Source organism: Ambystoma mexicanum, chromosome 5p (genome assembly GCF_040938575.1).
Source record: "Ambystoma mexicanum isolate Mex_15411 chromosome 5p, UKY_AmexF1_1, whole genome shotgun sequence".
Taxonomy (NCBI): Eukaryota; Metazoa; Chordata; class Amphibia; order Caudata; family Ambystomatidae; genus Ambystoma; species Ambystoma mexicanum.
Window position 1 is genome coordinate 840,856,867 of NC_090930.1, and position 24,549 is coordinate 840,881,415.

The 24,549-nt window shown below is 42.6% G+C and overlaps 1 protein-coding gene across 4 annotated transcripts in view; it reads right to left on the reverse strand.

Moving 5' to 3' along the window:
• The window catches only part of ELMO1 (engulfment and cell motility 1), a 2,216,232-nt gene that overhangs the window by 1,135,221 nt on the left and 1,056,462 nt on the right, over nucleotides 1-24,549 (reverse strand). For all 4 annotated transcript variants that reach the window (XM_069613266.1, XM_069613267.1, XM_069613265.1 and 1 more), the window contains one exon: nucleotides 2,420-2,470. In XM_069613266.1, coding sequence (XP_069469367.1) covers nucleotides 2,420-2,470 — 51 coding nt within the window. The remainder of the gene's footprint in view (nucleotides 1-2,419; nucleotides 2,471-24,549) is intronic.

Here is a 24,549-nt window from a genome sequence, read left to right on the forward strand (position 1 = left end):
TCCTCTGTAATAGCGCTCGGCGCAGCCGCGAATTTTGCCGCGATTTGCAAATTTCTTCACGTGTAAAAAGACAGCAGTTTTGCTTTTCCTTGCCAAAAACTTCGTTTAACCTGCTAACTATCCCTGCCTCATTGCTAGTGTGAGCCTGGACTAATATTAACTAGATACCACTCACCCTGAACCTCTGAAAGGGAATTAAAGCATTTCCAGCATATTTCTCATCCATTGCTAGCACATATCAAAGCATTTGGGCCTGTGTTTTCAAAACTCCTATCTGTTTTCTTTAAGCTTGCTGGGGTGAACTGAATTACAGTTGATTGCATTTCTGAGAACTGTGTGCCTCCTTTCATTTCCTTGCATTGTATCAAGGGGGGGAGGGGATTGCCAGAGAAAAGTGATTACATTGTTTGGTTGAAATCATATTGAGTATTTTCTGTACTGCATTCATTGAATATTGCATCCACCTGAGCTTACATAAAGCATTCTGTACCACCTTCTTCTTTTGTTCCTATTCACTTGTGTGCTACCTTATCCATTTCATGTCAATTCCTTATTGATTATAGAGAAGCGTGTTAGTGCCAGATTCTCTGTTGTTCATCTTTATCATATCAGATTAAGTGTGCTATTCAATTATTAATTTATTATAAAGCGTGATATAATATATATTGTTTAAGTTATCAAATAAACCTTTAAACTTGCAAAACAGAACTACTTCTTGGCTCAGTGGGGTCAGGGGGATTCCAAGAGAGGGGTGTTATATAGGGGTAGTCATCCAGAACGCATGAACTGGACATAAAGATATATCAATAAGGGTTTTCATTCAGTATTATAGACTAGGCGGTGACTTAGCTGTAGTGTTGAATTGAATCCTCTTACAATACTGCGTCTGACACTTGGGAGTCCAAATTCCACTCCCCAAATACCCCCATCCAGGTGATCCTCATGCACTGGTCCACCTCCAGGATCTGGATCCAATAGCGATGACAGTGTCCTGGCCACCTGGACGACAGATCCCTGGGGACTAGCGGGTGAGACACCTTCAGGTTTCTCACAGTGCCCTTCCTTTAGAGCATTATGTGATGTTTTAGAACCCTGAAGGAGTATAGACACATGGAGCATGTATGTCAATTTTGGATGCCTGAGCACAAATGATTGGTACCAAGTAACAAACAGGAGATATCCTGAGCCAACAGTGGGCATTTCACCATTCTAACAGTGATGACCTTTTTTTTGTATTCTAGTCGGTAAGGAACTGTCAGACATGAGGCACAACTATGTTAAAATTGGACATTGCACCTTGGCCGCTTGCAAAATATTCCTGTGTTGCTTCCATGTATACAGGCAGGACTAAATAACTCTGGTTGACCTACGGTATCACCCTAGTACAGAATGGAGGCTGGGAAAAAACGCACAATCCTCTGACAACGTTTTAGTCTCAACAGACCACAATGGTGCAGGGTGCCATTCCTAGTCCGGGTGGGCAGTGCAATCCCCAGCAGGCAATTATTTGGATGTGCTGCCAGGAAGATGCTAATATGCATTATAGGTGGAAAAGCTGGAGGCTAGTTGAAGCATTGAAACATTAATCCCACTGCACTGTGAAAAACTTGAGAGCGTGCAAGGAATGTATGGAAAAAGCATATCCGTTATTTCTTAAACTGTGTGTCTTAGAATCTTACATTTTTTAATTTCTGTACAATCGCATCACTGTTTTTCTTTCATACTGAGACCTACTTATTAGACTCATTGTGCTTAAGTGTTTGGACATATTAGGAATTGCATGCACAGCATTAAATGAATAACATAGCCCTGCTTGAAATATAAATTCCCTGCACCAACGATGACAGCTGCTTCTCACTTTTGAGTACGTGTCTGTTTTGTTCCAATTTTATGGCCCTGTAGATAAAGGGGTCATGCAGGACTGAATTCTGTGCCTACACCTTCCTGCAGTCATTACAATTTAAAGTGGGAGAATCACATTTTGTTTATATTTCTATGTAAAAGATACACGCAGCTCTGTTTGTGATTTTCTTTGTTGCTCATTTATCGTGTGACCACCCAGCTAAAGAAGTCCTCTCTGGGATCTACCAGCTCAGCATAACGTTTTCAGTTAGTCCAATAAAAGTTACCAAAACTTGGATTTTGTTAGATTTTAAAACTGGACTAACACAGCATCAAATCCTTTCTCTGCACACTTTAACAAATACAGGAAGGATGTGAAGGTCCTAGGTGGAATCCTTTTATACAAGACCCGGTAGCAGCCCCGGGGTGGCATTGTTGCCACATGTTGTGAATCAAGGGGCTGGTCATTTTCTTAGCATAACCACCAAAATCAAATGGCATCAGAGGCATTTTGTACAAGGACCAGATTGTATTCACAGCAGTTGCTACTCGGTGCAATCTTTCCACTAGTACTTACAGTGAGTATGATGGAGCGAAGCTGCTTCTGTGCCAAAATGAGAGCTATTTCCTGTTTTGGAGAAAAACATATATTAGAAAAAATAAAAACAATCAAAAACTGATAAAGAGTAAGTGCATTAAACTTAAGAAAACATGTCTACCACATGCTGACTATACCAAAATAATAAGGTTCATGCATAATTGAGTAAAGCATATGTTCTAAACATTTTTATTCCAAGTGCCCTAGACACCAATGGTTAGGGTTCAAGAAGAAATTGACAAAAGATATGAAATGAATAGGAAAGATTAAGTAACAACTACATGTCTTCATGAAGATAGAGCATGGGCATGTCGTGGAGATTGAAATAACACAGAGAATGATATAATTTAGCATATACAACTATCCTACCATAGTGATGGAACAGATGAAAAAAAAACTGATCTGGCAACAATGATGCTGTAATATTTTCCTGAAGGTTTTGAACTAAACCATGAAAAAGGACAGAATTTGGCATAGACCTATTCAGACCACATGCAAACATTTAAGTACCAAATTTGGTGAAGTTTTATGAGCATTTTAACATAAAAAAAAGATGATAAAAAAGTAAGGTTTATTTCATTGGGTTTTTCATAAGCCCAATAAAAAAGCCTTTCAGATGGTCATCACGGTATTGGCCACATTGATATTTTCAATACAGAGCTAGCCCATACTTGGAACTTAGGAATGCAGCAAAATCATAAATAATTGCTGAGTTCAACTCCAGATAAATCACTTTTTAAAATCTCAAAAATATCTATATATTTTAGACCTGTATGTTGGTTTCAGAGTAAAATGAAATACGCCTTTTTGCAGATGAGGCCTGCATATAAAGACTGATTAGCATTACCACCAACAAGCACAACATAACAAGTGCTGCTAACGATCTCTGCCTTAACACCAGTTAGACTGAGATCCTTCCGATTGGGACTCCTAGCTCATCCTTCCTACCTACACTGTGGCCCCAATCCTTGGCCCCCTCCCCTCACCCTCGTTTGAGGCTAAAAACCTGGGTGTCATCTTCGACTCCTCTCTCTCCTTCTTACCTCATATCGCCGCCCTTGCCAAGAAGGCCCACTATCAGCTTCACCTCCTCAGAAGCATTCTCCCTTTCCTCACTTTTCCCCAGAAACTCGATATATCCAGAGCTCTGGGTCTCTCAAGGCTTGATTAATACAAAAGCCTCCTTAATCTGCCTTTTTCCTCCCTCCACCCTCCAGAATAGGACTGCAAGACTTATCCTTGGCCTCAAGTCCAAGGACTGCATCTCTCCAGCCCTAAAATCTCTTCACTAGGATCAAATTCAAGATGCTCTGCATCATCCCAAGGCCTTCTGGGGCCTGGGACGTGGGACCGCGATACAACCAACTTGCTCTCTCTAATTACCTCCATGCTAGAGTCCTTTGGTCCTCTAGCTCCACCTCTGTGCAGATCACGCGTTTCTCCAAGCAGAGAGTGGGGGTAGATCTCGGTCCTCGGCAGGAGCCTCCCTCTGGAATGGCGTCCCTGCCCCTCTCCGACTTCAGACAGATCTCCTTAAGTTCCGGAAGCTTCTCAAGACCTCCCTTTCCTCCTCCTCCACCTCCTCCTCCTCCTCCTCCCCGCCTGCCGCTGAGATTGGTTGCCTCTTTTCCATGAGTCTTACTGTGGTCAGGCCACCCTTCGACCAGTCTCCCCTTGCATCCCTTCCTACCAGCAGTTGCCCTCAGGCACCCTTCCCCGACTAGCCTTCTGAGGCTGGTCCACTAACGTCCATGCACTGTGGATCCCTACCCATATCTTCCCCCTGGCACTTGCCCTCCTGGGCAGACATTGGCACTTGCCCAGCCCTTGAGACCGCTCTTCCTCTGCACTTCTCCACCCTCTCCCCATCCTTATGGCCCCATCTGTCCCTCCCCCGCACTTCTTATACTGCACTTGTGAGATCCGAATGGCACAAGGCCTAGAAGAACTGTTATTTTTTTTCCCTGTTTCCCCCTCCCTCTCGTCTTGACTAGTCAAAATACAACTGATTACAATGCACACAGACAAATCATTCAGAATTGCTGTGCAAAACGTCTGTGCTGCTCACCCACAAACAGATGCCTCATTAACACACAACACAAACACACAACACTGAAGCACACAACCCACAAAAATACACACCACACAGACGCGCACACCATAAACTCCAAACTGCCTATGCACACAGCTCCCCACACATATACAGACCCTAGCATTTACGGCCCCCAGACTAGTCCTCAGACTATGTGGAACAACATGCAAAACGCCCTGAATACTTGTGCGCACTATACACAGATCTCGTTTTCACGTAATATGCACATATGCCGAGCCAACACACACAAACAATATGTTTAGAATGCATATAAGCATGGCTCACGTTTGCATTGTGCAGTGCACACACGCTTGTAATTTATACAGGGGAAACACAAACCATATGCACTTAATATACATGCGTACAGACAACACACAATATTCACCAACATTATGTTCAGAATGCATGTAGGTATGAATGACTCTTGGGCTATGTAAGAGCACAATCACGCGTGTAGCACACACACAGGAGAACAAGCCATGTATGCTCACAATGGTCATAAGCACATGCAATACGCTCACAATGTACTTGGGCATCACATGCATAAATTCACGCAGCGAATGCACCCCGAATCTGCAGAATCATAATCTGAAATACACACACATGCACACAAGCAATGGGCTATGATTGCATAGCAGCACAGGGAATATGCTCAGAATCAGAACATGCAAAGACAAAAGAATGAAAAAAGAGGAAATACGTGGAATAAACACTTCAAAAAATTAGTTTGGTTGCTGCCAATAAAAAGATGAAGTGCACAAATGTTGGGAATGTCGAGGTTAAGGTATAAATACGCTGCCCAGACGAACCATTTCCCTAACAAAAAGTGGCTCACGCTACAACCGGGACCTTAATTGGTACTACACTACTGCTTCACAGCGTCTGGTTTAAATATTAGGTAACTCACACCAGTGATACAGCCAAAGCGAGTCTTCTGAATTAGTGATCATGTAGTATGAGTGGTGAACTCTGAATGTGTAAGGGAAAGAGTTAATTTGCAATGGACGTGTGAATTTTAGCATTCCCGATGCGTGTAAACGTTATATATTTATATATATATTATATGAGCTATTAGATGGGATAACGAGAAGCATTTGGCAGCGAGTTAAGATTGCTAATATTAAATCATAATATTTAAAGCATATGATGTTGAGTTAAGGTTTGATTTGTAGTTGGTTGGATGATAAACTAGGGACATTGTTGATTTGGACTGAGAATTGCAGTAACCGGGACCTCAGCGTTTCCAACATTTGTAGGCTTTCCTTGACCTTGACTACCTGCAAAGGTGTTATGCCCTGAGTTTGAAAGTGTGCGACGTCTGCGGCTCTTCCTGTATGTCCAGATATTTTAGCATCATCATGGGATAGGTTTCCTGAGGCTTACAATCACCTTTCCTCATAGGAATATCGTAGAATTGTTAAAGATGGCTTTGTTTGGCACATGTGTAAACTTAAGACCGCAGTCTGTGCAACATGAACATTGCATGCAAATGGTAATTAGGATTCGGTGACTATTCAAGTACTAGCAAAGATAGCAAATTTAAAACGTTGTAAAAATAATGCTGCACATTGTGTTCAGAAGCAGAAATTACTGCTGTGTGGAGGCCGGCTGTCCCTGTGCGGAGAGAAAGGCTCTCCGTGTCCTGAAACATCTTTGGAGCATCAGTGCGCCTTTTAAAGTCAGTGCGAAGAGAGAGAGACGATGCAGAGCTGTCGAATATCGGGGAGGACCTGACGTGTAAAAAAACCAGAAGCAGCATGTCTGCAGGAGCCGCCAGGATATAACCGTGAGTTGGCCTACTAGAGGTAAGCCTAGGCATTTCAAAGTAGACTGCTGGAAATAAATACTTGTTTTGAATACTTAACATTTATGCTAAAGTGAGAAGAACATCATTCTAACCAACATTTCCAAAGCCAAGAGGGAACAATAATTCAGAGACGCAAATATCTCTTTTCAAAAGGGAATGAACGAATGAAAGAAATGTACAACCCACATTGCCAAAGCCAAGACAGACACATTGAAAGAGCAAAAGGGATATTGCTTGCCTAAAGAGGCATATCCTATTAAGGAACACAATAGCCTAGATGGCTAACAGTCAATAGCATGTGTAAAAGGAAGCCAGAAGCTGCCGAAGAGAGGCCCTCCTTGTAGAAATGACTAAGAGGGAGAAGTATAACCTGCATTGGGCTAGACAAACAGCTTCCCATGTGAAACATTGTCCTTTTGTGCCATATGTATGTAAACAAAGTTGTGAACCGATGCTGTTGAAAGATCATCAAGAAGAAGTTAGAAGTTGTGAACCAATTGTGTTGAAAGTCAAGAGATTGAATCATAAGCAGTTGTTAAATTCTCTTTCTCCATTGATGAATTAAGTCTGGAAAGATTGGAACAAGCCTCACCACAGAGTGCAAATATTAGAGGTAGGATTTTTTATCCTGGCAGGCGAGTACACCAGGAAAGGGACAATTAGAGGTTAGTCCTGGCAGGTGAGTGAACCAGGAAGAAGATGTAAAGTACTGCAGAGTGGTAGAAGGTTGTGGTGGAAAAGAAGTTTCAATTCTACACATATGTTTTGATGAACTGTTATGTAAACTATCCTGACAAAATAGCATTGCTCAAAAGGAAGAAGTGTAAAATAACAAAAAGTTTTTTGTCTGCAGAGTGGAGAATATTTACATTGACATTTGATGTGACATTTGGAGAAAGAATCCTTGTTTTGTTGACTAAGCAAAGACTGTGGAAGTGATGATAATTATCTTCAAGCGTACATGTTGGAACTGAATTTATAAACTAAGCCAAAACAAGAAAATGTGTGGAATGGTACATTCTACTTAGCTAGTAAAAGTACTTTACTGAACTTGAACTTTGGTTGGAGACAACCTGTATTGATCCTGGGGATGGGCAACCTACACAATTCACAAGGATCCTTGGTTACAATTATGGTTATGAGTTTATATATTATTGTGTACATTTTACATTTCCAGATACTCCTTGTATGTTTTGCTGTGTGTAGATTAGTGTGAGGGACAGATATGTTTTGACATTAGGTCTGCGTCCTTTAACCTTGTTTGGTTAGGTAGGGAAATCCCTAAAAATCCCTAATAGGTTAGGGGCAGACAGGCATGCATGCCACCTTTTATTATTTAATAAAAATTGTTTTTTCGTGAGAAAACTCATCGACTTTTCATCTTGCATTTCTGACTCCCTCACAATTGCCAGAGAACTACCAATGTTTAGACAAAATGTGGGCATCAAGACACATTTTATAGATGAATTTCTGATATGGAACAGACAAAGCAAAGAGCTTGTAGAGTATTGAACTTTGATGAAAGATAAGGTGCTGAATTTAAGATTCCCTTCACACTGATATCCAAGCAATTAAGTTCTTGGATTTAAAACTAAAAGTATTCAACGTGAACTTTGAAACTAGTTTATATGGAAAACCCCATGGACCCAAAGTCAGTTCACCATCCACATTAATTAAAAGGTAGCCTCCAGTACAGGGATTTTGTTTTTTCAGAGTATATAGAAACTGTTTGATGACACGGATTATGCAAGGATAGTTGCACAAAGGTTTAAGACAGTAGGCTATGACAAGCCAAAGATTAACCAAGTATTTGAGAGAAGCAGAATTTCAGAGGGTTTCCCTTCTGGTAACCAAAAGGAAAAGGACAAATACAAGAATGAGGGAAATGCCATAGACAATGGATGTGGTTTAAGGGGCACATTTGTAAAGTATAGGTTATCAGCCAAGTTCTTAAAGACAATGGAAGGTATTACAAGTGGACAACGATATATATAAAAGTGATTGAGCTGAATGCAATGAAAGCATTTAAGAAAGCCACAACAATGAAGGGCAGCATCAACCCTATTTACAGACCATTCAAGTAAAACATGACTTGCAATACAGAGAGGATTTGTGAAGTGCAACAACAGGAAAGGCTGTAAAACAGCAAACAACAAGAAGCTTGCCATTTCAAGACTGGAGTGAAATTGTGGATAAAACAAAGGGTAACATGTACCACAACCCTTGTGGTGTACAGTCTGATCCGTAACTGCAATAAATGAAACAGAGGTATGTTGGGCAAACAGAGCTCTCACCATCATCTTGGTAGTAGCAAAGACAGACAACGTTGTTGTCTTGGAAGACTACAGAGCGACATGTTCTCTGTACAAGAATAATCCCTTAAATATCTGCATTGCCCATCATATGTCTATCTATATTTGTCACACCCTGTGACCAAACCTGAAGTATCAAGGATGCTTCATGAATTAAAATGTACTGTCAAATCCCTAAGGTGACGCCTCACTCCCCTATCTCAGGAGGATAGCTCAGGGGCAACATGCTTGCCTTGGAAGCAAGCGCTACACGGAATGGATTCCTCATACTCAAGTCCTCTCTTATCAGCTGTCAAGGACCATAGTCTAAATTCACAATAGAGAAATACACAGATGAAATAAATGGGATCACATGATTGATCACAGATAAACAGAAATTATATAATGAAACAAATCTGCATTCACGGGTAGCATGACCGGGACGCTGAAGTATAGAATGTGTTTAGCATAAACATATTAACAAGAGCAGAGATATGAATTGTCCTATTGTGTAGCACTTGAAAGTGATGTCAGCAAGTTTCAACGGTGCTGACTAGTAAAGGGTGTTCAGAACAGATAGTATGATGTCATTGTGAAGAGCATTTAGAAGGCAGATTGAAGATGCACTGTAAACTTTATAGAACTAAGAAAACCCGTGGGCATAACTTTGACTAAGAAAGGCACATGCTTCAGGTTGAAAAACTCACAATAATATCTCATAAAGTAGGAGAGAATCCATTTGAGAAAAGATATACCTCATAACTTTGACCTTAAAACTAAGATGAAGAGTCAAAGTCCAAAAAATACAGAACCTTTCAGCTACATAAAGTGAATTGCATTTCTGCGTCTGACACTAAATGCAATCCAAAGATGATAAAACTTGGTCATGTTTGTGAACCATCCTCAAAAAAGATGTTTTGCAATAGGTTATTGCTATAAATTTTGAGCATAAAGTTATTTCAGTCTAGAACATTAATGCCAGAATAGAAATGTTACACTGTTTAAAAAACATAAAGCCTGCACTTCAATGACAGGCTTTGAAGGGCTGCTTCAATAGTTGACATTTATGTCATGATTACAACCCTGCAGAAGCGCAAAGTGCAAAAACAGCAGGACATTGACTCAGAAAATGACGGGATTAAACTTGCATCATTAGAGGAAAAATAACATATGCAAGACAGCATAGGTAAGAATTGCCTTTCTACCTTCTTGCACAAGAGGGGCACGGAGTGAAAATCACAGGAATCAGTTTAAATAACAAGAAACAAACATTTAATGAAATGCTCATTTGCCATAGATTATAACACATGTGCGTAAAAGGCCAAATAAGAATCGCATGGCAAATCTTAAAGTCAACAAATTATTAGATTACAATGAACAATATTGATGCAATCCTTTAATTTATTATTCATTTCTGAAGTCGTGAGCCATTATTGTTAAGCTTAAATGTGAATAGCTCCAATTCAGTTACAGTTCATTTCCAGATGACAAAAAGTCATCAATAAATCCTTTTCCACGTGATCACATGACTTTCAATCTTATCACTAGATGCGAATGCATGTGTGATCTCAAGCGTGCCGATGAAAGGATTAGCTCGTGCTGGGGCAGATTTAGCTCGAATCGCAAGGCCCATGCACTGTTTATAATAATCTTCATTGAATAGGAAGTTGTGGTGGGTCAGTGTAAACTCTGGCATCTCTGAAAGCTTTTCACAAAAATTCTATAGAGAGATGCAGATTTTTGTTTTAAGCAATATTGAACTGTTTCCAACCCCAGGCTATGCCTGATGGAAGTACAAAGGGCTTTCATGTTGTAAATTCCTAGTGTATAATCCTCCTGCCACTTGATGGAACTTAAAATGTCTAAAATATGCACAAAGCCCCTGGTATAGGACTCTAAACTGAAATGAAATTCTTTCAAACGTGTATCTATTTATTAATTTAAGCATGGATTCAGTTATTCCCCCAATTCCTGACAGGTTGTACCTCAGGAATTTGATCATAACGTTTGTGCATGTTAGGTAAAAAATACAGTGTTGGTATTCTTTCAGCCAAATGTATCACCTAGCAAGCCAATCCCATGCCACTTTTGTATCAATAGTTGAGCTTTTCGCTTTGTTTCCTGAGTTGGGTCACTATTCAATTCGGGATAACTTGAGTAGTGAAGAGAGGAAGGCTTTGGGCAAAATCTTGAACAATCAATCCCTTATTACCAATAACGCTGACGACTGGGGCAATATAGTCATTATGAGCAAACAAGACTATATTGATGCAGCCATAAAACATCTAGAGGCTCCAGGCTGTTCTTGTAAACTGAATAGTGACCCATCTAAGGAAACAAAGCGAGAAGCCCAAATATTGGTACAAACGTGGCATGGGATTGGCTTGCTAGATGAAGAAAGACTTTCTATTAAATTTGGCTGAAAGAATACCAACACTGTATTTTATACCTAGGGTGCATAAAAGCTATGGCCACATTCCTATTATGTCTGGAATTAGGTGGATAACTGAATCCATGTCCACATCTCTTCTAGTTCTGTTCCTTTTTCTTGTATTCTGTTCATCCCCTCTCAGTGCATAGGCCATCAGCAACAACCACCTCATCTAATTACTCTCTCTCTGCTTCAAATGAAAGGGACGTGTGCAATAGTTGGCCGCCAGAGGCAGTATGACCCCAGAAAAATGTATGATTTCCAAATGAGTTCTACGGTATCCCTACATATTAACCCCACCAAAAATATTGCCGTAAATATGGTCTTTTGTCTCGCCATAGGTGATAATTTTGGGGGGGATAATTTGTGGGAGCGGGGTTTGCGGGGATGTCCCCCGTACATTTACAACTAATGAGGGAGCTGCGGGGGTGTCCCCTGCAGGGTCCATGGCTCAATATTGCCGCAAAAATATGGCGATACCTTTGTATTGCGTTATTTTTGCGGAGATATTAACACATGGAACCGTTTCTACTGGATCCAGATGCGGACATATGGGTTTGTACATCTCCTGAACGCTATGGAGACATTTTCAGCAATTATGTGTGTCTCTACCTGTGCAATATACAACCCTCCCTGTTCCAGTCTGTGCACAGACCGTGCTCCATGCACTCCACGCTTTCCTTCCCTCTTTGGTCCCCTTGCTCTTCCTACCACAGCAGACCCTCACTGAATAGGAGCAACTTGCTGCTGCTTTAGGGTTGCAACAAAACAGTGCATGACATTGTAAAAACACAGAAATGTAAAACTATAATTGTGAGATCATGAAAAACATGCACACGCACACAACCACTCAGAGCTTAGTTGCCAGGTCAGTGGGAAACAAAGAGCTACATTATACGAAAGAAACAGAGACATTTTGAAGATCAATTTATAAAAGCATATTTTACCATAAATTTTAGTGAACACATTGTTGGGCAAATACGTAACAGCAACATCCCGCAACAAGGGTACTAAACATACTCAAAGGATTCCGTGCATGGCTACTGTAATGCATCATTGGAGGTTCATAGACATAATTTCGAATACAAAATATTCGAAAGTCAAAATGTCGAAAAAAAAAATGTCAAATTTTTTTTTAATGACGTTTTTTTTTCGAAATGGGGGGTTCCCCCCAACGCCCCTTTTTTTTTTATTTGTACCTATTTCTTTCACAGAAACTAGAGCCAAAAAAAAAATATCGAAAAAAAAAACAATTCAACATTTTTTTTTTCGACATTTTTCGACTTTTTTTACTTTCGAAATTATGTTTTCGAAATTATGACTGGACACCATCATTGGACATCTTCACTTCTACCCATGAGCGAGCTCCTTCTCATGATGCTACCCAATAGTCCCCCCTATCAGTGGTTTTGCGAGGGAGGATCTCATATGAGGGAGCTCCCTCCTGGGGACAAGGGTGACCATTCAGGTTGTAGAACTCCACACTACACTAACACATAACCCCCCTCTTCCAGCTCCACTCTGTTCTAGTACTTGCTGTACTGACTCCACCGCCATGTATTTTTGCTAAGTAGAAAATATTGGGACCAGGAAGAATAGCAGGAGTGCTAACCACTCAAGCACTGGAACCAGTTGGCCCTGCGGAGTCCTAGTAGAAAAATACAAGAAAAGGACAAAGGAATTTCCTCTCCAGGCCCGACACGGCTAGCAACAAAGTATAAAGATCAACAAGGGACTTCCAATGAGAGGAGCAGCAGCCATGAGGGACTTAGGATGCACGTTGCACCAAAGGAATGAGTTTCAAACTCGCGTTGTTGAGGAGAGAAGCTGGGAGGACGCTGGCAGTCGGTCGAGGGTCTCCATCAGAGGGTTTGCAGGGACTGGTGAAGAAGGATGGAGGAAAGGCGAGAAGAAGCAAGCTGCAGCGGAAAACGCGGCCACACTACCAGAGCCAAAACTAAACCCGGCAGATTTCCGAACCTGGATCTCTTGCCTTGAAAGCACAGCTCTTAACCGCAAGACCAAAGGAGGAACACAGCTTTAAGTTGCACAACTTTTATAGTTACCCTGCCATAATACATATACGTATAATGGCAGGTTAAGTATGAAAGCTGTACCCTCCAACTACACGTTCAGTTTGGTCATGTGGCTAATTGGCATACCTTGAAAACTGGTGACAGGATTCATTCAAATGTCTGGCAGCTGTGCATTTTATTTTGAAGTATATCAGAATAATGCGTCCATTCGGCGTAAGGCGCTTTGGGAACAGCTGCTAAATGTCAGTAGCTGCGCCTAAAACAACCGTGTGCCGAATGAGAGGAGCCAAATTAGATGTTGCGCCACTGTAACGGTGCCAAAAGGGGCTATGCAGCCACAGTTGTGCGCTAAAACGGCTGGCGCCGAAACGTGGTGCACCGTTTTTTGATCTTACTGTAACTTGAAGGAGAATAATTGGCAATGTGTGTGTATGTTTTAGATCACACACTGAACACTTCGCAAACAGTTGACTATACACAGTATCTTATGTACATTTTTCAATGTGTATTCTAAACACTGAGTTCCTCGACACTGTAACAAGATAATTGACGAATCAGTTAATGGTTGTTGTAGTTTTTGTCAGGCCGTTAGAGGGGGCTTCTTACAGGACGTGATCAGTTTGTTTTCTAAGCCCATGCTTCGGAGAAATGAGTCTGCTCCCATTGAGTGAGCTTCGTTTGTTTCTCTGAGTGTTCTACTTCTTTCAACAAAGACATATCGGTCAAATAAAGGAGACCTATTTCACATGAGCATTACCATGAGTGCAGAAGAACCTTTTCAGTATGAACAGTGTGGCTTGGTGGTCATTTAAAAAAAAGGTTAAATATATATATATGTCTATGGGGATAAAAAAAAATGAAAGAGCTACAGTTGGCAACTATAAAAATGTAAAGTCTACAAACTTTGGGAATGCCAACATTAAGGTACAAATACTCTGTCCAGCTATACTATTTTCCTAATACAAAACAAGTTAATGACACTACAGATTATACTTGACTCACACTGCACCATTACTTGGTAATGCTGGTTCTAACTATCCAATTGGCATGCAAGCCTTTCAGTAAATGGCATACCCATAATGCTTTGCTCTGTGCTTATGAGCTTAACGTGAACTTCCAGTGGTGGCTGCTTGGTGGCACCGCGGCATGTGTGGCTTGCTAACTCAAATGCCCTATTCTACTCTCCCATCCATCAGTGCTTAGTGTGCCTATTGCTGAGCATGCATGTGTATGCTTGTTCTATTAGTGGGGAGGCCAGAGTATGAAGGTCTGTGTGCATTTTCATTCTGCACATAATTTCAATGTGGGTTGTGTGTGCGTATTCTCCATGGGCGTAATTTTAGGGGAGGACGGGGGTGTTTGTCCCCACCCAACTTTCATGGCACACTATTTTGTCCCCATTCATTTGAATGGGGCACCTTTTCTTCAGAGGTCATGTCCCCGCCAACATTTTCAGCAAAGATTTTCCACTGGTATTCTCTTTGTTGTCCGAATGTTTTGGGCTCACGTGTATTCTGCAATTCCCTGCATGCACATTCTGTGTCTGTGTGTATTATTTGTTCATGTTGTCTATGCCTATTGTGCTCACTTGCATTCCATGTTAGTTTAGACTAGACTTGGGCTTTCTGAAGAACTGGGCCAAGTATCTACTTGCTAATCCTTGCTTTGCGTATTGTGTTCCGTGTGAACTGCGGGTGCATGCATGCCATCTGTGCAGGCACATGCTGCGTCATGAGCATTGCATGTCGAGGAGTGAGCTATGGTTGCTTTTGATTTGTGCTGAAACCATAACGTCCCTTTAACACATATTTTAACAGAATTTGTAAGGATTTTAGAAGGGAAACCAAGTCATAACGCTGCTTAAAGAATATTTTATTGGATGCATTTTAAAGTCACCAGGCACTTTGCCCGGGGCATTGCCTTTAGCCTCACCTAAGGCCCCCAAGCCACCCGATGTGGGCGCTAGCTGTGATCTGTAGACACATTGCAAGAGGCGTAGCCACCCAAACCTCACGGGGCCCCCTGACATTTTCCTTTTTGCTCACCAAAAGGGAAAAGTGCGAGTCCCTGGAAGTCACTAAGACTCTCAGGCCAGGGATCAACCAATGTGCCCTGAGAAGAGCACCATGTTGGGATGTATGTGCAACTCACTGGCAGGCATGGACTGGGAATCCAAAGAGGCCCTGCATTTTCTTCCCCCCAATGTGGCTCTTTATTACTCGGTGCAAGCGCAAATAGCATCTTAAACCTCTGTGCCTCAAACAGCAATATAAAAATCCTGAGTTCTCTCAGAACAGAGGCCCATGATGCTGAGGCCGACTGGGAAATCTCCAGACTTCCCTAGGCCAGTCATCCACTAATCACTTGCAGGCCCGTGAGCTCTGTTAGGCTGCACAATGCTGGAACCATTTTGTGACCAGGGAACAAAGGCTTTTCTCCTGCAGATCCCCATTAAAATGGTGTTGTGGTGGTCAGGAAGGGTCCCCATGATTGCAAGGGGTTCATGTTGAACGAAGCCTATTGAAGTTGGTGGGATGGCAGAGAACTGGGCGCGGTGTTGCAAATTAACATGTAAAGGCTGCAGTTAATTATGGACGGGATATGTTACTTTTAGTGTTACTGTTGTTTAGAATGTATACATATTAGATCTTCATGCACATAGAAAGATACCATATTAAAACTGCAAATGCTAGATGAACACAATCCACACGGGGTGCTTGGCAAAAACATGGTAGCTGGGGCTCTCTTGCAGAATCCATTTTGACTTTTAAAGTTACTTTCTCGGGTTTTCAGATGGCAGAAAATGAGTAAATCAGTAACTTCAACCTTCGCGGTTAACTGCTGCAAATGAAACGTAGCAGGGACATCCGTTGACAGAAAGAAGAATGAGTCATCTAGTAAGAAGGTCAGCTTGCAAACATGACAAAGGTTTATGATTTAAGAGTTCTGCAAGAGAACAGATGTTATCTTGCTCATTGTATTGAAGTTCAGCAGAGGTGGTTGGTCATTTGTTTGGGCTGGCAATAGAAATGGGGCCTCAGGCCAGGGTATCCGATGGTCAATTGTTTTTACAGGTCGAATCCAGAGGCTGTATGTTCTGGAGTATGGGGTGGTTGAGATCACAATCAGTAGTTCAAAGAAGATCCTATTTATTCAGGCCTTCCTCGTATTTGCTAAAATATTTAAGTGGACCGTGTGCAATCACACTTAAAGTTAAAGGCCCTAAGCCAGTTATTGCTAGTAATGAATTATGTATTAATACCAATGTTTAACCATGTACTGACTTCATGGCTTATTACGGACGAATTCTAAGACGGTGTGTTCTGAATATGATTTGAAGAGGACTATCAAGATAAGACTGGCCAATGAAAATGGATGAATTGGGAAAATATGGGATTTCTTTGAAGAGGTATTTGTCCAGTTATGTTTGGGGGGTGTACTGCAATAAAGAGTTTGGGAGTGTTTTAACTGTTGCAAAACTGTATAAAAGATGTGAACTGATGTGGTGTTGTAGAGACTTGGTTTAGTTTGGTGCTGCAATACCATCTAACTGCTCCCTGGAACTTTGTACAATAAACTTGCTTTATGTACAACCATATACTCACTTCTTAAGTGGTGGGCCTATTTGGGTTGAAGTGATTTAAGGCCCATCTGCACAATGGTGAACTGGGTTTAGGAGTACAGGGAGATCCCACAACAAGCCTGTGCTCACTTTAGTGGAAACATGTATGCATCAGAGAAGGTTACAGCCTTCCTGAGATGTGTCATGAAGCAGAGCAGGATCACACCTGACAGACATAGGCTAAAAAAGGTCTGTTAAGGGTAGTTACAACACTGGGCCAAAAGACATGAAAAAAACACAAAACCACTTTGCGGTTCCCCACAAAGCTGCATTTGAGCAACTAACACTGGGATTCAACATGATAGCTAATTAAGATGGAGCGCCAAATCTCTGGATTTCATAACCCACAATTTGGGGATTTCTCCTCAGAATGTGTCACACTCCACAGTCCCTCAAAAGTCTTGAATGGTGGATGCGAGTGTCCCCACATTTATTTCTTGTATTTGTTCTGTGAATTCAGGACCTCTGCTTCTTGCCCTAAACTTCTGGGAGACCCTTCACCTAGGTCTCCTGCACATAGGTTCGCCTGCAGGTGAACCTAGGTCTCATGGACAATGCCAGCAGTTAGGGCTGGTTGATACTAGGATACGCCCCAGAACTTCCACCAAGAGACTGGACACCTTGGCTTCTCTACACATTGGGTTGAGGTGCCTACTACACCTCCATGTTTTAGGGTCCTGGCTCTAGTCCCATCCTCATCAACCTCTTGAATGAGTGGCAACAGTTTAGTGCCGAAGCAGGCCTTTCCTACACCCCCTACTCTTCTTTCTACTCTCACTTACTTTTCCATTATGCTTTGTCATTTACCTGTACCTCCACTCACGCCCCTCAGTCTTCGGGTATGTTTGTTCCTCTCTCATAACCCTCTGGTCTTCTCCTCCAGCTTAATTTCAGACAGTCCTCTCCTCAACTCCTAACTTCAATGCACTCCTCCATCTGATATCCAATGTTGTTTGCAACCTTTTCCCCAAGGTTCTCTCTGCTTCCTCATCTCCTCTACCAAACATTGCCAGAGCACAGTCCTGTGCTTCTCCCACAATGTCACCTGCAACTTCCAAGCTAACAGACTACTCTACATGTCTGCTCATGTTACCTCCCATCTCTGCTATACTGCGTCCTTGCTCTCTTCCTTTAGCTCTCTTCCTAGCCACCTACACCTCCTGATGTTTACTCTCAGCACCTCCTTCCTGTTCTTCATCTCCCTTCACTTGTTTTTGTGGCTACGTCCCCCCAGCCTCCGTGATCCTGTTCCCTCTCAATCTTAATTTCCTTTTGCCTTTAGCTCTCACCAAACCTTCTCCAAACACCCACACCATTGGTACAATGTCCTGCCTCACGGACCACCCATTGCTTAACTATCAGTCTTACAATCGTATTGGTTAGGCTGTGATTGTTTGCAGTTTCCTTGCAGCCTCTATTGATTCGGCACTATGTGCATGGATTCAAGCCTTGTTTAAGGCCGGCAGCCATCTTGAAATTACACTTTGTAAATGCCAGGAGTAGGGCTGCTGCCATTGAGCTCAGCATCCACCATTTTAATAAGTGATTGCTCAGCTGTGCATGAAAGATAGTAGAATAAAGGTTTCTCCATGTCTGGTTGCTCTAACATACTTTTACTTTGGACAAAGTGGTTCACAGGTTCCAATGACTGTGTTACAGTTTTGTCTTCATGGGCAGGACTTGAAAACCATGCTTTACAGACAGCCACAACTTTACCTTACCTGGGGTTAGGAATGACATGCGAAAAACACCTTGCGGAAGTTGGGGCCCAGCAGCTACTAAACGTGATGCCTTTTGGGAACAGTTGCATTGCAGGGGTACTTGTACTTTGGATAGCTCATCCGGGGGGCTTGGAGCTTCTCTTAAATAGACAGGGACATGCTCTTGTTCCATGTGACAAGACCCTGCCAAAAGACAGGGGCAAGGTCGGGAGAGACCCACACGCCACCCTTTACCCCAACGTAGGCGCATAGGAATTTGTCACATAATGTTGGTTGGGAGCTCGGAGCAGCCGTGAGCAGATCTGTCTGGATGTATAAATGGGTGTACGTAATTCACTTCTGAATCAAAATTCGGATTGTTTTCCCCAGGAAAAGTCCCTGGAAGGTTTTGAACGTGGAGAAGATTCTAGGATTAAGTGGCAGCCGAATGTTTAGTGCAGTGTGCCTAACTGGAGGCTGAATGTGCACTCAACCAACAAGATTTGTAAGAAAAGGGGTAACTGTACCATACCTTTGTCAAATGCTGGTACTCCCCCCAAAGCAATTGGAAGAGGACCGAAGATGAAGGATCTCCTACTGCACCCTGCAATCTGACATCAAAAAGCTTCTGGGACCTGTGTGCTACAGCTCTCAGAGACTAGAGGGGAGGACACTGGTTCTGTCTTCTCTTGAGTGAAGTTACCTACCTCCAGGACGCTTGGTCTCATCGAATAGCACTTAATAGCCACAGAACCAGCTCACCCTGTGCCTGGGACCCTGAATCTCCCACAAAGGGCCAACAGTGGGCAAAGCCCATTCCCCGATTGTGCCTAGATTAATAATAGCTGCTGCTAAGCCACTGGGCCCATGCCTCTATATTTTTGGCCCAGGACGCTACAATCCTGGTCACCAGAGTAGCTGCACCAATCCCCAGCACCAGGTTCTTGCTTCTTCAGTCCAGTAATGTCATGCAGGATCCTTGTGTCACCCTTTTTCGGGTAGTCAGGAAAGCACCCAACGATAAAGAGGGCTTCATGACGCATGCGCCATATTAGTGACTGGGGGTGCGGCGAAATTGGCGCGATGTTGCAATTTAATATTTATCCAGTATAATTAAGTGTAAATGGGATGAGTTACTTCAGTGCTACTTTGTGTCTAAATTGATACATATTCGATACCAAATGAAGTATAAACATGATGGTGTGCGACGAAGTGCCTAAAAGAGTTTCATAATGCGCATGCGAGGAACTGGAACCTGTCATGGAAGAATCATTGTGGAAGAGAGACATCAGTTCTTAAACATACATGCACACTGAGATACATTTGTAGGGGATTTATAAATCTACATGTATTGGGCTTTCTTTATAGGGTTTCGCCAGATGAATTTTAAGTGACTTGAAGAAACTTGTTTTGCACATTTTCAGAGGCCTGAGGAAGGGTAAATGAGTAACTGAAGACCTTAGCAGATGGTCGGCCGACAAAACCAGTCAGGGTACTCATGGCTTGGTAGCTTCACAGAGAGCAGATGTTATATCTTTTAGGTACATGGGGGTTTGCAGAAGGGTCCGGTCATTTGCTTTGACTAGCAATAAATATATGGGGTGAAGTGATGCTCGGGTCAAAGTGACCGATATTCCTTTACTCAGGATGTGGCCAGGGGCCACGCATGTTAAAATGATCGTTATTTAGATTAGAATGTTCCAGGGACGCCAGTAAACCGGGGCAGATGAGATGACTATGAACAGTTCAAAGGGAACCAGTTTATTCAGCTGTTCCTCATATAGTTAAAGCAAACATGCGAACCATGTGTAATTTCGAATAAGGGTTAAAGGGCTCAGGCCAGCTTTGAGCTGCAATGAATTATGTTTATATATGAATGTGTAACCATTATATGATGTCATGACCTAATAATATGTACCAAAAGGGGAGAGGGGTTCACATGTATGCAACCGGAGAACAAATCGCCGGGATAAACTGCAACAAGCACAGGAGTCAAGTCGGGGGATAGATCAGGTCAAGGAAAGTAGAATTTCATCAATCTTTAATAGACACATATTCAATTATATCATACATAGTGCTGAAATTACAATAAAAGCAGCAAAAAAACATACCATCAATACTCCACATTTCCTATTAAAGTGCATATTAGCTTGATAGTATTCCTAACATATTGGAATAAATACACTGGGAAAAATTATAATGGTAGTTTGAATTTAACTAGAAAAAACAAAAAGGAAAAAATATTCAAAAAGAAAAAACCAAAAAGAAAAAAAAGAAAAACCAGAAAAACAAGGGCAGAGAACTAAGCCGAAGCCATTGGAGGAACTTACGCATTCAGCAGCAGTCAGTTGACTCTGACCTGCATAGCGGCTACAGCCTCATAGGAGGACTACATCGTAGATAGGATACGGACCGCATTGGGTCTCTAGATGGCCCCACCTTCTCGTGTCCTAGCGAATCACGCATTGCACCTTTACAAGAATTCGGAGCTGTATTGTTTAGACCCACTCACATTCTGGAGGAGCTCTTTTTTCAATTTGAAGTTTTGAGTATCACTAAGATGGAGAAGTATCTCATCGTTGTGAATTACGGAAGATCTACATGAAGATAAATGTCTGCATGGAAGAATTTTAAAACTATTTCCATATTGCCTGTAACTAAGACTATCATGGTCAGATTGGAGACAAGTATTGCTTCTGTTCTATTAAGCTACGACGCGACTATACTTGTCTGTTTCCCATAACAATTTATTGGATTGAATAGGGGACAACTTTTTTACCTCGCAGGAGATACTGAGTGTTCAGTCTTGCCTGGATGAGTGCCCTTGTTTTTCTGGTTTTTCTTTTTTTCTTTTTGGTTTTTTCTTTTTGAATATTTTTCCCTTTTTGTTTTTTCTAGTTAAATTCAAACTACCATTATAATTTTTCCCAGTGTATTTATTCCAATATGTTAGGAATACTATCAAGCTAATATGCACTTTAATAGGAAATGTGGAGTATTGATGGTATGTTTTTTTGCTGCTTTTATTGTAATTTCAGCACTATGTATGATATAATTGAATATGTGTCTATTAAAGATTGATGAAATTCTACTTTCCTTGACCTGATCTATCCCCCGACTTGACTCCTGTGCTTGTTGCAGTTTATCCCGGCGATTTGTTCTCCGGTTGCATACATGTGAACCCCTCTCCCCTTTTGGTACATATTATTTTGGTTCTCCCCTGGGTTCATGTGGTCGGGGACGCCTATTCTTTGATTTAATGATGTCATGACCTACCATGGAAGGAATCCCAAAGAGGGGTGTGCTATGAATACAATCCAAAGATGGTAGGTAAGATAACAAAGGCCAATGCGAATGGAAGAATTTGAAGAAAGATGGTATTTTTCTGTATAGGTTTTGCCCAATCACACGTGGGGAGGTGGATTTTAATAATATACATGGGAGTGTTTTAACTGTTGCAAAAATGTATATAATGTGTCAATTTATGTGGTTCGGAGAGACTTATTAGTTTGACTCGTTAGCATCATCTAGCTCCTCCCCGGACGATTGTACAATAAACTTGCTTCATGTACAAAACATGCACTCTCTTCCTAAGTGGTGGGCCTGCTTTGGGTTAAGATGATTAAAGGCCAATCTGCACACCCTCTTGGCTAGGGGCAGAGACTTAGACAGCTCCTTTTCCCACCACTGGAGGGTTTCCATTTGTCCATCAGTTTTCTGTTCAGAGCATGATATGGCCCCGAATACTCCCCATGCCACCTTTCCTCGTGTCATGTGAGGTCAATCATGCTATTAAATTATGCAGCAATATCCCAAACGAAGTGCTACCCTTCTGGGTTCAACCGTCATTGGTGAGGTTGTGCATGTGTATGTATAGCACCACGGCTCGCGCACCCCAGAAAAAAGAAGCAACACATCCACGATGGCAGAGTCTTTATTTTCTCATTCTATACCCATGGATCAATTCCTTGTCTAGGGTTCATAACCAGGTAATGGTCCTGGGGCAGGAAATACCCATGAGCATTAGAAAATAAAAACCAAGAGCATACCGGGAATTTCTGCTTCTCCCCAACCCCAACATTGCACAGCAAGGTATGGCAGTGCTTTCCACTAGTCCAGCATGCCGGGGACCAGAGGCGTTGCTAGGGTGGGGCTGAGGGGGCTATAGCCACGGGTCTTTTGGTTGTAGCCCCGGATAGAAGCTCAGGGACTACAACCGAAAGGCTGTAGCTAGCCCCGAATCCTGCCAGTCCTGGCATTAGCTTAGCCCCTGATCTTTTCCAGAGCTAGCAACACCCCTGCCGGGGACATGCTACTTTTTGGAGGCTACGCTAACTAGGGTGTATTACAACAGACAGTAAGTGTCCCATGTCACAATTCTAGTGTGAAATGTTATTTTTCATTTTGTTTTTCCCTAAAACAATTCCCTCCCAAAAGGTTCAGCGCACACATGGTTTTGAGAAAATGGTGGCTCACGGGGAGGCACAGGTCAAGCACGGTATAAGGGCACATGCAGATGGATGTACTGGCCAGGCAGGCTGAAAATAGAAGAACAGGCAGAAGAGGTGGCGGCGGCAAATTGCACCTAGATTGGGCATTGCAAGAGATGAGCCAGGGGGGAAGACGGAAGGAGACCAGGTTGAGGGGGTTCACTGTGTGTCGGGGAAGTGAGGGAGGGGACGACAGGGGTGCCAGGGGTGTTTCCTAGATGGTGGAAGAGAGGGGCCATGGGGAGAAATAGTGGGTTGGGGGGCAGTGAGAAAAGGACAGTAATTCTAGGGTTTTCTGCCGGAGAGAAAGACAGAGAGAGACAAAGAGTGCAGTGGTGAGGGGAGAAGGGCATGGGAACAGCAGAAATCCATTTAGGAAATTCAGCTTGAGCACAATGGGAATTTCGAAATGGAAATATTTCGGAGTCAACATATACAGGACTCTCAGGTCTGAGTGTAGCCTCCGTCCTAGCCTACTGTGTTTGAGATCTACTGCATTGTGGGGCCTGGCCATCTCTCCCACAATCCAGGACTCTCAAATCTAGGCATTGAGCCAAATTACAAATGTTAGTGGCGACACATATAACCCAATAACCAAAAAGCTAAAATGCCTGCATACTTAAATCACACAAAAACCGACACAACCACCTCTCGCAAAGCAAACCGCACGCAGTTCACCACACCGCAAGAACAAACAAACAACACATAAGCCGCACCAACAGAACACGAGGACTGACACTGACCCCATACTCACACCCAAGCTCAGCGCACAGTGAAAATCGAACTGAAGCTGCCAACAGGTCATCAATTCTTTCACTATCCTACTTCCTAGTTACCCTACTAACTCACTCCCCCTTCTCGATTACATATCTGCCTGAGCGCCTGGGGACCAATTCCGATTGGTTACGGTGCCCAGGACAGATACATTTAACATATACAATCAGTGAGGGCTGAGGAGTTGTAGACCAAAACATCTCTAGATCCACAAATTTAAGACCCCAGTTCTAGGGAATGTAGTGTTTGATGTTTGAGACAGAGGATGTTGAAGTCCCTGTGGACTGTGCAGAAGTAACAGACCTGGATACGTGTTCATGACTGGAAGGCAGTGTAGGGTAGACAGAGTCAGGGTGATGTGCTCAATTCTCTTAGTACAAATATTTTGTATTACATCTTCAAAACAAAAGATGATTCCCAAATACAGTGAGCTCTGCGCTTACGTGGGAATTTTACATTTATAGTTGAGTTGTAAGACATTGGGCCTCATTACGAGGTTGGAGGTAGACATGCCCTTAATAAGGGCATGGCTACCCCCAAACTCCGGTCTGGCTCCGGGTCCCGCGAAAGGGGAATTACTGAGCCATTCCGACCTTGGAGGGCCCGGTAATCCCCTTTGCGCAGGACCCGGAGCCGGTATGTCCCCATTCCCATTGACCCCTTATAGGGCTCAATGGGAATGGGGAGGATGGTAGCAGCGGTACCGTTCATAACGGCCTGGTCTGACCAGACGTGCAGAGCGGCACCCGTAAGCAAAAATCGTAATGTGGCAGCATGGCAACAACGGCGCCGGCAGCACTACCGGCGCCGTTGTTGCCTTACCGCCACAGACGTAATGAGGCCCATTGCCTCATGCAAGTTCAACA